This window comes from Thunnus albacares, chromosome 20 (assembly GCF_914725855.1).
Source record: "Thunnus albacares chromosome 20, fThuAlb1.1, whole genome shotgun sequence".
Lineage (NCBI taxonomy): Eukaryota > Metazoa > Chordata > Actinopteri > Scombriformes > Scombridae > Thunnus > Thunnus albacares.
In genome coordinates this window covers 26,611,239-26,626,642 of record NC_058125.1, presented here as the reverse complement: position 1 = coordinate 26,626,642, position 15,404 = coordinate 26,611,239, and the positions used below count along the sequence as shown (strand labels likewise).

At 37.3% G+C, this 15,404-nt stretch overlaps 3 protein-coding genes across 3 annotated transcripts in view; 2 read left to right on the top strand and 1 right to left on the bottom strand.

Moving 5' to 3' along the window:
- Window positions 1-15,404, bottom strand: part of LOC122971137 (microfibril-associated glycoprotein 4-like) — a 750,976-nt gene that overhangs the window by 600,517 nt on the left and 135,055 nt on the right. The window lies entirely within an intron of this gene.
- LOC122971134 (RLA class II histocompatibility antigen, DP alpha-1 chain-like) lies at window positions 231-4,755 on the top strand. The gene is made up of 4 exons (XM_044337662.1): window positions 231-436; window positions 1,748-2,005; window positions 2,565-2,843; window positions 3,285-4,755. The coding sequence occupies exons 1-4, from the start codon at window positions 373-375 to the stop codon at window positions 3,446-3,448; spliced, it is 765 nt and encodes a 254-aa protein (XP_044193597.1). The 5' UTR covers window positions 231-372; the 3' UTR covers window positions 3,449-4,755.
- LOC122971135 (H-2 class II histocompatibility antigen, E-S beta chain-like) lies at window positions 7,818-14,816 on the top strand. Its single transcript, XM_044337663.1, has 4 exons — window positions 7,818-8,055; window positions 10,876-11,163; window positions 13,315-13,599; window positions 13,964-14,816. Exons 1-4 carry the CDS (start codon window positions 8,001-8,003, stop codon window positions 14,074-14,076), a joined length of 741 nt encoding a protein of 246 aa, XP_044193598.1. The 5' UTR covers window positions 7,818-8,000; the 3' UTR covers window positions 14,077-14,816.

Sequence of the window (15,404 nt, the reverse complement as noted above, 5' to 3'; positions counted from 1 at the left end):
GGGCTGGAGGACGGACCAGGGCAGTTGTACTCATTCAAATTTTCAAACTAAGACCACTCTCTTCTAAATCCTACCAACTGCAGCTTTAATAGAGCTCATGGTCATAACCTTGGGAAAAACCAAGAGTTGTAGTTTTTATTTATCATTTCCTTTTATCAACATTATATCTCTCTGGCAGACTTCTCATTTTTACGTTGGTTCTTTGCATTACCAGAAAAAAAATACAGCATGCTCACCTGTAAGGCTTTTATTTTGAAAATTATAACCAGTCTCATAAATCTAATTGTTGCTGGCTTGACACTGGTCAAACTCACGAGTCACTGAATCACTTTTTTCATTTGTTTCAGCGCACACAAAAACAAACTGGGTCACATGGACTTCTCACTGGTTTTACTGGTTTCACTGGTATCAGGTATCGTCTCCACAGCCCACGCAGGTAAAGTTTTATTATTTTATTGTTAGTTTTTGTGTAAAAGCTTTGTGTTTCCAGTCTGCTACTCCAAAACAGAAGAATTACAAACTTAACTCTGTTTCTTGACTTCATTTAGTTTTTCCACTTCCACTTTTTTTTTCTATGTCTTGCAAAACATTTCAGTAAATGGTGATGATTCATTTTTCAATAAGGAACTCCATTCGTGTTTGTGGTCATTTAAGGAGTTTGTATTGTACAGTAGATCAGAGGTGCAGAGCTGCTACCAGACGACATGATTCAAAGAAATAAAAATAATCATGATAATATAACTTCATAGTTTATTACAGGTTATTTATGTTGCAATAACCTTGAACTGGTGGTGTATTATTTCCTGTCACTTCCACAACACATCACATCTGTGTGACAACACTACCTGACAGCTGCAGAGTCTGTATGTTTTGATTAAGTAACCACAAGGAAATACAGAGCAAATAAAGTTTAGGTTTCTGTTAGGTTTGGTTTTTAAGCTCCTCTACCAGCATGAGTGGATTATGAGACAGTAATAACAAGACATCCAGACTGAAAGAGACACAAATCAACCAGAAATGACTCCAGGTGAACCGGAACTCTCAGGTGCTGCTGTTGTTGACTCTCCTCAGCTCAGATATTACACTAAATACTGCAGCACACTGTGCAAAACAAGCTTCTCTGCTGTCAAACCGATTTAAATTGAAATGTACAGATTTTTCTGCATTTTAATGAAATGTTACTGTATCCTCGGTGAGCTGCGCAGCTGCAATATGAAGGAAAAGAAAGAAACATATATTATTATATTAATATATTACTATATATTAATTTAGGCGTCTCTGCTTTTAACTGAACGGAGCTCAGACTTTTTAACAAGAAATGTTAACAGTCACTTCAAACTGAGGCCGCAGGGCCCCCATGACCCCCTGGTTCTGTGCCTCATAGGCTCAGTAATCCCTCCATGGTTACAATCAGACAGAAATGACATTTCATTATTATCATATTATTATTATAGTATTAGTTGCTGACTTTTATTTTCATTTGAGTGTGTTTACGAATAGTTACCCTGTTTAGAAATAGTTTTAGGAGACCAAAAGTAATCTGACAAATTATGGTGAACTTTAATCCTGATATTTGATATTCAGCATCAAGTCCTTGACAGGGTGACGTCTGTGACTCATAGACATCAGCTGACACTTGCTAGGTAGCTACAAGCTGGCCTGATAGATAGTAAAGAGTTCTGTAAGGGGCCTCATATCACATCTACGAGATGAAACTTGCTTTTTTCTTCTTTTTTTTTTGCTTCAGCTCGTTATGAAGCGACAGTGTTCTACGGCTGCTTCGAGTCATGTGACTGCAAGGTTCAGTTGCACTGGGATGGAGACCAGGTGATGTACGCTGACTTCAAGAGTGGAGAAACAGTGTGGACGGCGCCGCTGCTGTCAGAGGTGGAAAACACAATGTCAGCTGGATTTTACATACTGGCTCAAGTTAGCAAGGAGAGACTGTGTAAACACTATCTCCCTAAAGCTACGCAGATCGACAAGAATCCCACTGAGGAAAAAGGTAAAGAGATGACATATTTTTACTCCATATTACATGCAAAGAGCCTCTCCTGGATGACCTATTTATTATATATTTATTATGTCACTCTGCCAATAAACTAATTCAACAAAGCAGCTATGACAATAAACTCTTCCTCTGGAGGTTCAGCTCTGATGTTGATTGAAAACGTGACATTACACTTTGTTCTTAAGAGGAGTTCAGAGCTGCTACGACACTAATCATGTTTTTACTTTCATTGAAGTGACCTGATACTTTATGATAAGAGCTCTGCCCCTTTCTGCCTTATCTTTGATTGATCAATTTTAGTGTGATTTTAGGAGAATATTAACAACAATTAATAAGATAGATTTAATTATTTTATTTTACCAGAAAAAAAAATAAGGCACCTCTGCAGCTTATAAACCTTTTTTTTTTGTGACCGACTTTATTTCATTGAGCAAATCAGCAGCTTCTACGTGTCAGCAGCTCTCTGTCCAGCATCATGATGAAAACATTCTTGTATGAGGTTCATTGTGTGATAAACACGGTGAGTCCTAACACGTCATTCTCTCTTTAAAAGCCCCCAGAATGCTCGTCTATCCCAGCGAGGAGGCAGAGCTGGGGAAGGAGATCACCCTCTACTGTTACATCAGTCACTTCTACCCCCCACTAATCAACGTCACATGGACCAGGAATGGTTTTAAGGTGACAGAAGGTGTGGCTCTGAGCAACCCCCAGCCTGAGACTGACGGGACCTTCAGCCAGCTGGCCAGCCTCTCTTTTCATCCAAAGACAGACGACGTGCTGGGCTGCATCGTGCAGCATCAAGCCCTGAGCCACCCTGTCAACACAGCATGGGGTGAGACGAATAGTAGGGGTTACCTGGAATATAATGTAGGTGGAGGGATGAATTACAAAGCTGTCTCTTCTCCTAATATGTCCTATATTTCTTTCATTAACAATCCCTTCATCAGTATGTCAGAGAGGACAGTCAGCACAGGCATAAGCACAAGAATCGGGTTGTTTTCGCAATACAGCTGCCTAAAATATTACCCAACATATGAAAATTAAAGTTACATAAGAGAGTTAAAGGAGGAAAAAAGCATAGGAATTAAATATTTAACCCACATTTATTGATTTATATATCGATTACTTGCCTTTGCTGCTTATTATATGCTTGTTTGCATCAAATACATGAAATATTTTCCGCAAAACAGCATAAAAGCACACAATATATAATATAATATCTCAACAACTATTGGTCTCTATATGGTCTGATTTCTGATTTGTTCTCCACCAGTGCTGCCTGTGAACCCGGATGCTTCTGGAGCAGTGGCGTGTCTCTCTTTGGGAGTCATCTGTCTGACTGTTGGAGTCATCATCTTCATCATAAGTGCCAGCGACACCCTCCGACAGCAGCTGTTTGGCAGCTGCCAGACTTCATTTCACAGGGCTGCTGGGTAAAATCTCCCAGACCACAAATATGAAAAACACCTTCAAGTACAGAAAGTATCATACTGAGATATAATTTTGAGGTGTTTCACTTTGTAGGTTCAGATTTTACATGCAAATCATATGATGTGTATGTATGATAAAGACAGCATTTCATATCAGTAATATATAGCATAATATGACATCTAATGACTCTACAGTAAGCCTTTAAATAAAAGGAGTGAAGACTGAGGGCAGATAGCTGATGATGTCACTGATGATGTCACTTGAGTCAGCATCCATTGGTGCTGAAGACTATAAATCTGCAAAGTAAAAAAATCTGGGGGGGGGGGTGGAGTTAGAAAAAAGTGAGACTAGCAGACCTCTGTAGCTCCTCGTCTCTGCTGGAGGCTAGCAGCTCCAGGCTACATTAGCTGCTACTAGCATAACACACCACAACCTCCAGAGGGGTGAACTACGAAGTGAGATTAGTGGGTTAGCGAGGTGTGTTGAGCCTGCAGGGTTTTCAATGTCACAAAGGTGTCTCTCTTTTAACCTGGCTACATCACCATGGTAACTTATACTGCAAACTTAACCTGGTCCGGAGCAGGTTATGGTCCGAGTTTCGGCTTAAATTGGCAATAAAAAGCGCCATCCTTTCACTAACTACCTGATTTGCTGCCAAGTCCATTTAACACCGCTGCTACTGCAGCTATTAGCACACCGATTAGAAAATTGATTAGTCATTTATCAGACTTACCATTGATTCGATAAGTCATATTGTAAATTTGTATTTTGAGGTTATGGTTACTTGTGGGATGGGATTTTGTTACAATATATCAAACTGTTTCAAATTAATAAAAAACTAAGCATCAAGTTTAAAGTTTCAGAGCTTTGGATGTGGGAGGCATGAAGAGAGCATTGAGGGGTAAAATAACTATATTAACTAATTACGAGTTAGTTTTTTAATTAACAAATTTACACAATCAGCAGTTTTCTGCCAACATCCCTCTCTCGCCTTATTTGCAGCAACAGTGTTGCTTTTTGCTGTGATAATGTATTTATATTCATCATAGCTCTCCATTATAATGATCTGTTCCTCCTGACTGAAGCAGGTGCCACGCGAACGGTCCATTTTGTGCAGAAGAAGAGTCAAATGACGCGCCAAACTCCCCTTTTATTGGGACGCGCACAGAGCCTGAAGCAGGAAGCCTGAGTTAACAAAGAACGTTCATAAGCACCGTTGTGATATCACTTATCTCTGATCGCGAGTTTAGGGTTTGTCGAGCCAGCTGACACAAAGAAAGCCTGGATATGTTGAACTTCCTTGGTAGCACACCTCTCAGGTGCATTGTGGGTAATGTAGGTGGTATGTTTTGGTACGAAAGAAGAATGTGTGGAATAAAAAAAGAAAATATCTCTGGTTCTGCTGTATAAATTTTTTGCACTTTTTAAAAAGAAAATCTCTCCATCATGAGTCTGAGGATGTTACAGGAGTGAAACGCGGACTATTTCTGCCTGGAAACTGTGGTTTTTCTTTGCACTTGTGAAAGATGAATAAAGCTCATAACAGGGTCTGTCAGGGTGATGTCATCATTTATTCCCTCTGTCTGTTTCCATTTTCGTTTTATCCGCACACTAACTTTTACACCTCAGGAATCACTTTTTAAAAGATATTTTGACCCAATTTTTTAAAACAGTGTTTCCACTCAGGTACAATGTAAAAAAAAAAGTCATTTCACAGAAATTTACTGTATTATTTTACAGTTGTTTTTTTTCTACATTAAGTGTAAATGCCATAAAAACACAGTAAATTATTTTTATTAAAAATATTCACCATAAAATAAAGGCTGTAATCTGTAAATTAATATAATGGAATATTATAGTTTTTTAACAGGGTTTTTCAATTACTTAATGGTCTTGAATGTTACGTTACATCGAATTCTATGTAAAAATACAAATAATACACATCATATTACTGAATGTAAAATTAAGGCAACTTTCTGTTTTTTTACTTTAAATTTAATGTAAAAAAAAAGTTTAAAAAAGTTAAAAAAAGTAAAAAAATCTTACCGTCAAATAACGGTAAAAAACCTTTAGTTATTATACAAAGATTTTTTTTTAAATACAGATATTTACTGTAGACATTATCTGCATTTTTACAGTCCAACTGGAGTAAAATAAAATAAAATATTGCTAGAATGCTAAATAAATGTATAAATGTGCACAAAAAAATTAAAAACATTGCAGAAATACCTTAAAATTACCTAATTTAAATAATGGATTGTTTTATATAGTATTCTTTTGTAAATTCATAGAATTATTCAATTTATCCTTAAGACTGCCCCATCAAAGCACAAATTTATGGATGCAAAACACAAAAATTATGTAAAATTATATTCAAATTATCCTCCTTTAACACCCATTAATGGTATCTTGAGAGCTTTAGGCTTTAATTGTATGTGATTATCTCATCTATTTACAGTAAATTCCTGGTAAAAATATTGGTTTGATACTGTACAAAAAAATAGGAACATGCGAAAATGGCTTACAAAAACATAATTTTAATAATCATTACCTTATATAAACATTATCTGAAAGTAATTAAAAGCAACTATCCAATAGATCTACAGACTTTTCCAATTAATGTATGAGATTTACTGTATATAAATAGTATTTGACAGTAATTACAAGCAACTATCCAATATATCCATCTGACACTCTTCTTCAGAGGGATATTTTTTGTAGCTCCCTCAGTTTGTTTTGTGCATTGCATTGTGGGAGAATATTATCCATCAATAGCACACACAAAAATAAACCAAAAGTCAATTTTGTCACTTTTCCAATATGAACACACTAAACATTTAAACCTGCTGTATACTGAATGAGTGATCCAACTGTGGTGAATGACGAATGAGCAGAATACGCTGAATGAAACTTAATGACTCTTTTGTCCACTCTACTGCTGTGTTTTTTAGATATATATTGTATAGTCTGAATATACGTTCATATTTCTATCTCCGGTGGACTGGAAATGTGTTTTACTACTTTAGGGGAGATGTCAATCAAAGACAGTCTATACAGGCCCACACACTGCTAAGTAGAGGGGCCTCTAAGGGCCTTTAAACTGGGAGAGGCAGAAGAATTTAAAAATATATTGTTATGATCCCGGCCTAAGAGAAACCCTGGCGCAACATGAAAATGACACTCCCTCTCCCCAGCTGCCAAAACAAAAAAGCAGCAACAAGGGATTTTGCAGCCTTTAAATGTTTATTTCATAGTTGTGGTTTAAGGGTGAGTTAACAGCAAAACAACAAACAAAAGGGAACTAAAGCTAAATCAACCTAAAATTACCTATTTAAACACTTACTGTCAAATAACAGTAAAAAACTTTTTGTTATTCTACAGAGATTTATTTTTAAAAAACGGATAATTACTTTGGACATTATCTGCATTTTTACAGTCCAACCATTGTAAAATAAAAATAAAATCTCATTTTAAAACATCGTTAGAATGTTAAACAAGTGTATAAATCTGCATAAAAAATGAAAAAGATTGCAGAACTACCTTAAAATGACCTAATTTAAATGAAGACTCTTGTTTTCATACAGTAATCTTTGGTAAATTCATAGGATTATTCAATCCATCCACAAGAACTCCCCATCAAAGTACAGATTTCTGGATGTAAAACACAGAAAAAATATGTAAAATTACATTAAAATTACCCTTTTTTAACACCCATTTATTTTATGTGATTATCCAATCTATTTACAGTAGATCCCTGGTAAATGTTGGTTTTATACTGTACAAAAAAATAAGATCATGTGATAATAGTTTACAAAAACATAATTTTAATAATCATTACTTTATATAAACATTATTTGACAGTTATTACAAGCAACTCCCCAATATATTTACAGGCTTTTCCCATTAATGTATTAGGTTTAGTTTACATAAACATTATTTGATAGTATTTAAAAGCAACTATCAAATATATCTACAAACATTTCCCCATTAACTACTCTGTCTGTTTTCATTTTCTTTTTATCCGCACACCAACTTTTACACCTCGGGAATCACTTTTTAAAAGATATTTTGACTTAATTTTTTAAATGGTGTTTCCACTCAGGTATGTACGGATTGAAAATGTGCATAAAAAAAGGTAGATGGAAACTTAGCGTACCCTCGCAGCAGCTTCACTTACTATGTAGCCATGTGTGGTGGCGTCTATTGTGATGCATGCTGAAAAGGTTGCTGTGGTTCAGACACAGGAGGTAGTTTGAGCTGAAACACTGTCTGTTATGTTTATGATGAATGTGAGAGCTTTATGTGTGTGGCTCGGTAATAAGGACTACTGAAGTTACCTTCCATATTTGTTGCAGTGAATCCTTAACACATGACAGCGTAAGGACACTTTTGAAGAGGAGGAACAGATATAGAAGTGGGAGTGAACTGCAGCGTTAACAACACTGTAACAGCAGTTGCAGGGCCAAATACAAAGAGAAGTTCTTAACAACAAGTGATTCTTCTCCAAGCTGTGTCCTGATTGGTTGGTGTGACATTTCCTGTTTCTGTCAACCTAAACATGGACAAACACAGACTGCACTCTCTGCTTCTGCTCTTACTTCTTCGACACACAGGTAATACAATCTACTCATCACAGTAGTGTTATAATATGTTGACACAGATTATTAATCTTTTTATTTGTTTCCTTTATTAATCTGTTCATTTACTTTAATAATTTATTATCATGGATTATTAACCCATTAATCTGTTCACTCTGTTTATAAATCTGTTTGTGTGCTTTATCACTGTCTGTTTATTCACTTTATTTATCTCTTAGATTGTTTGACATATTGACATTATCAGCTCAATTTTCTATGTGAAGAAATTAATAATAGAACTTTGAAGTCGTGCATTTTTCGTTTGTCGGATCAATGTATAATTAAGATTTTGGGGTCGTTTTTTCTAATTTTCTATTTTTGGAATGTTTGATTGAAAAATGGAAAAACAGCTGCTCACAGATGAAACTGTTGAGTCTCTCAGGTTTTCCCACTAAATACAGTTTGGCAGAGACGCCAACTCATGAGGAATTTACAGTATATAGCTTCAGAGCCATATATTGTGATTTATACTATATATTTTGATATTTTCCACATGAATGGTGCATTACTCAAGTCAGTAGAACAAGTATTACAGTTAAGAGTTGTTGCCTCACATTCACTCCAGTTTATTTTGTATCCGGAAAAGGTACTGAATGTATTGATAAGCCTTAGCACTGATGGAATAGACTGCATAGGTTTACTTTATGTTAATAAAATGTCATCAGTGTATAAACTAGATTTAAAATCATAACCTCCTATTTCAATGCCCTGTTCATACGGCACATGCCAGAGGTTCCAAAGCTAAGACTTGACAAAATACCATCAGTTTTCACAGACGACTTGGTGCCATTATATAGTGATTTGATCTATTTAAAAATATTTGGACCTGTCGTGTCTAATCTTTGGGTCTCAGTTGGAAAGAGTTTCAAATTAACTCAAGGGCAAAACTCTCTTTTTTTTATGATTAACATTTTATTGAAATTTCAGATGGTGCACAATACAAGCATATATGTTGATAAGGATGGTTAGACATCCAGCAGCATCAATGTTTATACTAGTATGGAAAGTGTGAGGATATCCGCAGTACATATTGTCCACTATCAAAGAGAGACAAAGACAGACCAAGGAGGCAAAGAGGCAAACCGCCAAACCAACAGAAACAGAACTGAGAAAACAAAAACAAACCCCAAAAAACCCCACATGAAACAAAACTATATCATAACACGATGCATACTCAGCGATACTGGGCACAGCGTTGATAATGAAGGGGCACTAATATGAATCCCCACCATAGATGAACAAAACTTCTCTTTGATGTTCAAAAAAGGAAGGATCATCAGGAGACAGAGTTCTGAACAGCAAAATGTACTTTAATGCCGGCAATAAAGGAGAGCAATACAGTGTACACAAGGTTCACCAGGATGCTCTGAGTTTCTAGACTCAGGGCGTTGTCTTTTATACCCTTGGGTCTGCATAGGTCACACCTTTTGTCTGACCTCTTTGTACTGGCCAATTACACCATTATAATTTCCTTACATCACCTGTTGTTGGCCCAAAATCTCTAAAATAGGTTTTGGCCAGGCATAACCAGTTCTATCCAGTTATGCTCTTTTATTTTTTGTAACTGTTAAGGGTCACTTTACACCATTATTGGCTCTATTTTTTTTTTACAACTTATTCTTGCCATTTTACACCCTTATTTCTTGATCCTTTCTAGAGGTTATTTTTAAAAAAAGGTGAAGTTTAACACAAACACACCCACAAGGTTATCCAGTGCACTAAGTGAGATTCTTTTTAACATATTTCTGTTGATTCTTCTAAAGATAATTCAACATACTGTTACTTATTGCTTATGATACTTGTAATAATCATTCTGCGCCATTTAGTTTCGTTTCCTTCTAGCACATCATGAGTTTTTATGGAATTACATTAGACCAAAGCCAAATATAGACAGCGCAAGTCATATCTCATATTACTGGATTATAAACATTTCTGAACAAATCCAGACTGGTCTAGATGGATCAGAGAAGGAACAAACTTGGATAACCTTAAAGCCAATTATTTTTATGTAAATCTTATAATCATTATTGAGGATGCTAATAGGATGCCAACTATTAATTTCCAAGAGAATATTACCAAAATGCATGGATACAGGAATTTTTCTGGTGTTCTACTATGTCATGATATACTTCACAGAGACTCACCAGAGGGTTTTCCTGGGGGAAAAGCAGTGAATTTGCTATTTTTTCTGTTTTCTCATATAGAATAAGGCTTTCTCAAATCTGACACAGTGTTTTTAACAGTCCATGGATATCTATCTTTGATAAGCAGGTTGTTGTTTGATGTGTGTAAATATGGCGGTTTTTAAGATAGACATGATCTAATGTTTAAATCTTTTTTGGATAAATAAAATTAATATTTCACAAACTGGTAAGTGTGTTTTAAACAGAATTAAGGCTTTTACTATGATGTTTGGCACCTATAACTTTTTACTTAAGTTTATTTTAAGTGCACATCACCCAAAGAGTATGTGCACACTTTATAAGTTAATAAAAAAACCCAAAACAAACAAACAAACAAAAAAAAACATGACTTCAGATGTAAATGTACACACATACATTCTTATTTTTAGGTAATTAGACACTAATGAAAACATTCTCATGAATGTTATATTCAATTACTGCCAATAGATCCTAAATCCTGCACAGTGGTCCTTTAAGTTTCTCTTAACTTTCTCCTAAACCTCTGAATTGGAAGTTAATTTTAGTGTCGTACATATTGTGTATTGCTGAACTTTAGGAACTTGAAACCTTTCTTAAATATTTGTTTCTATATACTCCCATTTATCAACTACAGAGGTGACTGCAGATGGAAAATACTTCCACATTCTGAAGATGTGTCAGTTCATCGAGGAGGGCTCGCAGTTTGATGTGCAGTATCAGATTCGGTACCAGTACAATGGCCGCCTGCAGGCGCTGTACAACAGCTCTACAGAGAAGGTGGTTGGATTCACAGAGTACGGAAACGTGTTTGCAGATGAAGTTAATAAAGATCCTCAATACCTGAAGGTCAGGAGAAATGACCTGAACTACTACTGCAAAATCTACGCTGCTCTGATATACAAAGACATACAAGGGAAAGCAGGTAATCAAGTAAATAACATCATATATAAACTCAAAGAAATGCTGTGACCTCTCACATCCTGGCTGCAGTGATGCATGACGTACCATTTTTCTCTCTACTATCACAAACAAGAACTTTTCAAATCAGACATATTATTTGCAGGTGATGCTGCAATAAATCATCATATCATATTTATTTTAACAATTTTATTAAATCAATCAATAACTTTATTTATATAACGCCTTTCACGCAAAACTGTAATACAAGGTGTTTAACAATACAATGAAAATACAACAATACAGTGACAATAAACGGTGATATAAAGAAATGATAATAAAGGAAATAAGAGACATGGTAGAACAGAGAGACCAGCGTAGCACAGTAGAAGAGGGTTGATTAAAATAAAATGGATTAAGAGACAAACGGTTGCACTTTAGCAATATTTCTAAGGTAATAAAAGGCAGTTTTAGTGAGATTACTGATGTGAGACTCAAAATTCAAATCAGAGTCTAGAAGCACACCAAGATTTTTTGCGAGGAGCTTGGCGTTCTGTGCCAGGGACTTGAAGTTAGTGCACAGTATCTCTCTATGAACCTTTGCTCTGATAATTAAAACCTCTGTCTTTGTTCAATTGCAAGAAATTATGTGACATCCACAAGTTGATATGATCAATGCACTGAACCAGTTTATCAACAGGGCTGATGTCATTGGGTGATATAGAAATGTACAGCTGTGTATCATCAGCATAGCTGAAAATTGATCCCAAGTTCTCTGATGATATTTCCCAGTGGCACCATATAGAGACTGAACAACACAGGCCCCAGAATGGAGCCTTGAGGAACCCCACATGTTATGCTAGTGTTAGCTGAAGAGTGGTCACTGAACGAGACAAAACAGTCTCTGCCGGACAGATGAGTCTAAAAACAAAGTAAAACTTAGCCAGAGAGTCCAACACACTTCTGTAGTCTGTTAATAAGGATGTCATGATTGACTGCATCAAAAGCAGCGCTTCAGTCTAAAAGCACTATTATTGAAAGGTTCTTGTTATCCATGTTCATTCTCAGGTAATTTACAACTTTAACTAGCACTGTCTAAGTGCTGTGGAGAGGATGAAAGCCAGACTGAAATTTCTCAGATATACAGCTGAAATTTGAGTAATCATTTAGCAGTTAAAATAGTAATTAATTAAATAGTAAAAGGATCCAGGTTATTTGGGAGAAAAGTTTTGCTTCCACAATAGCAATTTTCAATGCCAGGGGGAAAATACCAGGAGTGATTTATAATCGCTAGCCCTCCATCCTCTTGACAATTAAACACAGTCTTAAAAAAGCTGGAGGTGATAGGGTCAAGTGAGCAGGTGGAGGGTCTTGGTTGCATTAATTTGTTCCTGAGCATTTCTTTATCAACATCACTTAGTTGTCTGTCTGTCTGTATGTGTGTCCTTCACATATCTTGAGAATCGTTCATCCGATCTACTTCACACTTGGTGGGTGCATTGCGACATGTTCAATATTAATAAACTTGGAATAAACAAGCGATCAACGAGCCGCTCAGCTCTGCAGCAGTGGGGCTTCTGGGCTCTGTGACTGATCAGACCTGTACAACCCTGCCATGAGCGATACAAGGGGACGACATCTCTTTTCATTCGATAATGTTAAAAGTTAGACTTTGTTGTGGGTTTCCTGATTCATTTTATAAAAGACAAGAGAAAGAGAGAGAGAGAGAGGGCGAGTGACAGAGAGACAGTGCTGGAAAGCTTTCTCTGAGAGAGAGAAATCCCGTTAATGACAGAAATAATAGAAAAAATTTTTTTGCTTGTTTCACAGCGGTTACATTCTAAAGCATAAACAACATTCAGGAGGTGATTTATTGGGGAGACAGATGCTCTTTTGGTTCAATTTGGACAGGTGACATGTTTAATATTAATAAACTTTGAATAAACAAGCAAACAACGAGCTGCTCTGCTCCGTGTCTGAGTGCAGCGGGGCCTGTTTGATATAAACACCATCACATCACAGTGGGGTGGAGTTTCTGGGCTCTGACTTGCTGAGTTCAGTTAAACTGCCTGAGAGGGAAGAGTGAGCATACACAGGAGTTTTAGTAAAACAACTGCTTTACGTGTGTATCATCTGTCAGTCATGTAGCTGATAATAGTATTTTCATCTCCTGAAGTGCCTCCTGTCACCAGGCTGAAGTCAGTGAAGTCCGGTAGCAGCGGAGACTCTGAGGTTTTGGTCTGCAGTGCCTACAACTTCTACCCACAGCAGATCAAACTGTCCTGGCTGAGAGATGGTGTCGTCATACCAGACACCCCAAGCATGGTGACCACAGAGATGCCTGGCGGTGCCTGGCGCTACCAGGTCCACTCCCATCTGGAACGCTCCCCGGACACAGGGCAAGACATCCGCTGCATGGTGGAGCACGTCGGGCTGCAGGAGCCTCAGCTGCTGCAACTGGGTAGGTGTGGCTGTCAAGGGAAAAAAGGGGACACTTGTAGGGTTTTCTATTAGGGGTGTGCCCAAATACAAATATGTTATTTGGCAAAGCACAAATAGTGGGGGTTTTTACGAATATTTGTTTCATACAAATATTTTAAAAGTTATTTGTTTTCGGGAAAAAGAAACAAAAAAACATGTCAAATACCAACGCACAGGTCGGTTACATCACTATCTCAGTGTCTCTCCTCTGCTCCGCTGGTACGTCTGTCAGCAGGTCTCAACGAGGGATAGCTCCATCTCAGCAGCATTAATATCAAAAAGCTGCTGCCAACAAAATCTGACGCAACTTTGCTTCCTCACTCTTATCTCTCTGTGTGTTACAGACCAGTCTGAGCTGGAGTCCCAGGTGTCCTGGCCACTGGGAGGATCCTTTCTGGGAGTTGGAGTGACTGCTCTGCTCTGTGCGACAGGATTCTGCTGGTGGAAGACACACTGAGCTGAGAGCACCAGACAGAATATACTAGTCCTGGAAACTGGAATATTTCTCTAGAAACTGCTGTAGATGTTTCACATTTAAAACTAAAGCAACAGACTGGTTTATATGTTCATTAGCCAAACGTATCTCCACAGCGCTGTGCCAGTGCTGGAGAAAGGTCTGGCTGCACCCACTTTCAATTCTGCTATAGGGGAATAAACACTCTGGCTTGTTTGTATTTCTTTAAGCCAATCACAACCGTCCTGGGTGGCACTAAGCTCAGGATGCAGCGATGGTGGTGCCCTCGCAAAATAGTGACACGGGGAACTTATTTGAGCCCTGGCATTAAAATGGCTAAATCCCTGCAAAAGAAAAGGCCACATAAAACAGTAAAAGATGTATGTCGACTATGTCATAAGACTTTTACTGATAAAAAAAGACAACCATAACTCTCTATTTTCAGTGTGTAGGTTGTTGTTGTTGTTGTTGTTTCATGTAACGTTGGAGATTTTGAAAACAGTAACACACAGATATCAGAAGGGGAGAATGCCGCCTGAAATAGATCGTCAATGGCAGGATTATACTCGCAGTCTACATCCAGACAGTCAGGCTACATGTTCATTAGACTTTTACAAGAATAAACTGTTTATGTGTTCAGTAAACTCACTCCTTTATGTCTGAAGTGTCTGAATTGAACAAACAGTCAAATGTTCAGTGATCTAGTCTGTAACTTCACATATACTTCAAATAAATATTTCCAGCATCAGTAAAAGTCAGGTGTAGAGTGTGTTTGTGAGCAGCTGCTGGGTGTAAAGTCTTGTGTTAAACAGCTGTTGGTGTAGAGAAATGATTGGACAGGTGGGGAACTTAGTGGAGGATCCAGAGGAACAAATACAGAGCAGCTTCCATCAGAAACATCACATGACATCACTGAAGTGATGAAGAACCAAATGACAGATGGAGTTGACTTGTATTGGAGCTAAAAGCAGCTTGAACTCTGCTGAAATGAACACGTTCCACCACTAGATGTCTCTGTTGTCTGTATTAGTTCCATCTAGTTGTATCCACAGACTGACTGTATATCTGAGCTTTCAGCAGGACACAAACTACACATGAACCCTCACATTGTCACATGATGTTACTGTTTGTTGAGTGTTTGCTTTGGATGTTCTTGGCTGCAGAAGGAGAGAACGTCACTGTTTGAGAAGGTTTCGGTTGGTTTTCTCTTCACACTCTGCTGGTTAAGATGTTACCTTCAGTCTGCTTAACACACACTTTAAAGTCAAACTAACTGGTTTCAACAGAGCGTTTGGTGGATGATTGAAACCCTGGTGTGACTCATTATCTGC

Excerpts from the sequence above, each read along its gene's own strand:
- LOC122971134 (XM_044337662.1), top strand. The coding sequence starts at position 373 with ATGGACTTCTCACTGGTTTTACTGGTTTCACTGGTATCAGGTATCGTC. Across the intron at positions 437-1,747 it reads CGTCTCCACAGCCCACGCAG|CTCGTTATGAAGCGACAGTG; the intron begins GTAAAGTTTTAT and ends TTTTTGCTTCAG. Across the intron at positions 2,006-2,564 it reads GAATCCCACTGAGGAAAAAG|CCCCCAGAATGCTCGTCTAT; the intron begins GTAAAGAGATGA and ends TCTCTTTAAAAG.
- LOC122971135 (XM_044337663.1), top strand. The coding sequence starts at position 8,001 with ATGGACAAACACAGACTGCACTCTCTGCTTCTGCTCTTACTTCTTCGA. Across the intron at positions 11,164-13,314 it reads AGACATACAAGGGAAAGCAG|TGCCTCCTGTCACCAGGCTG; the intron begins GTAATCAAGTAA and ends CATCTCCTGAAG. Across the intron at positions 13,600-13,963 it reads GCCTCAGCTGCTGCAACTGG|ACCAGTCTGAGCTGGAGTCC; the intron begins GTAGGTGTGGCT and ends TGTGTGTTACAG.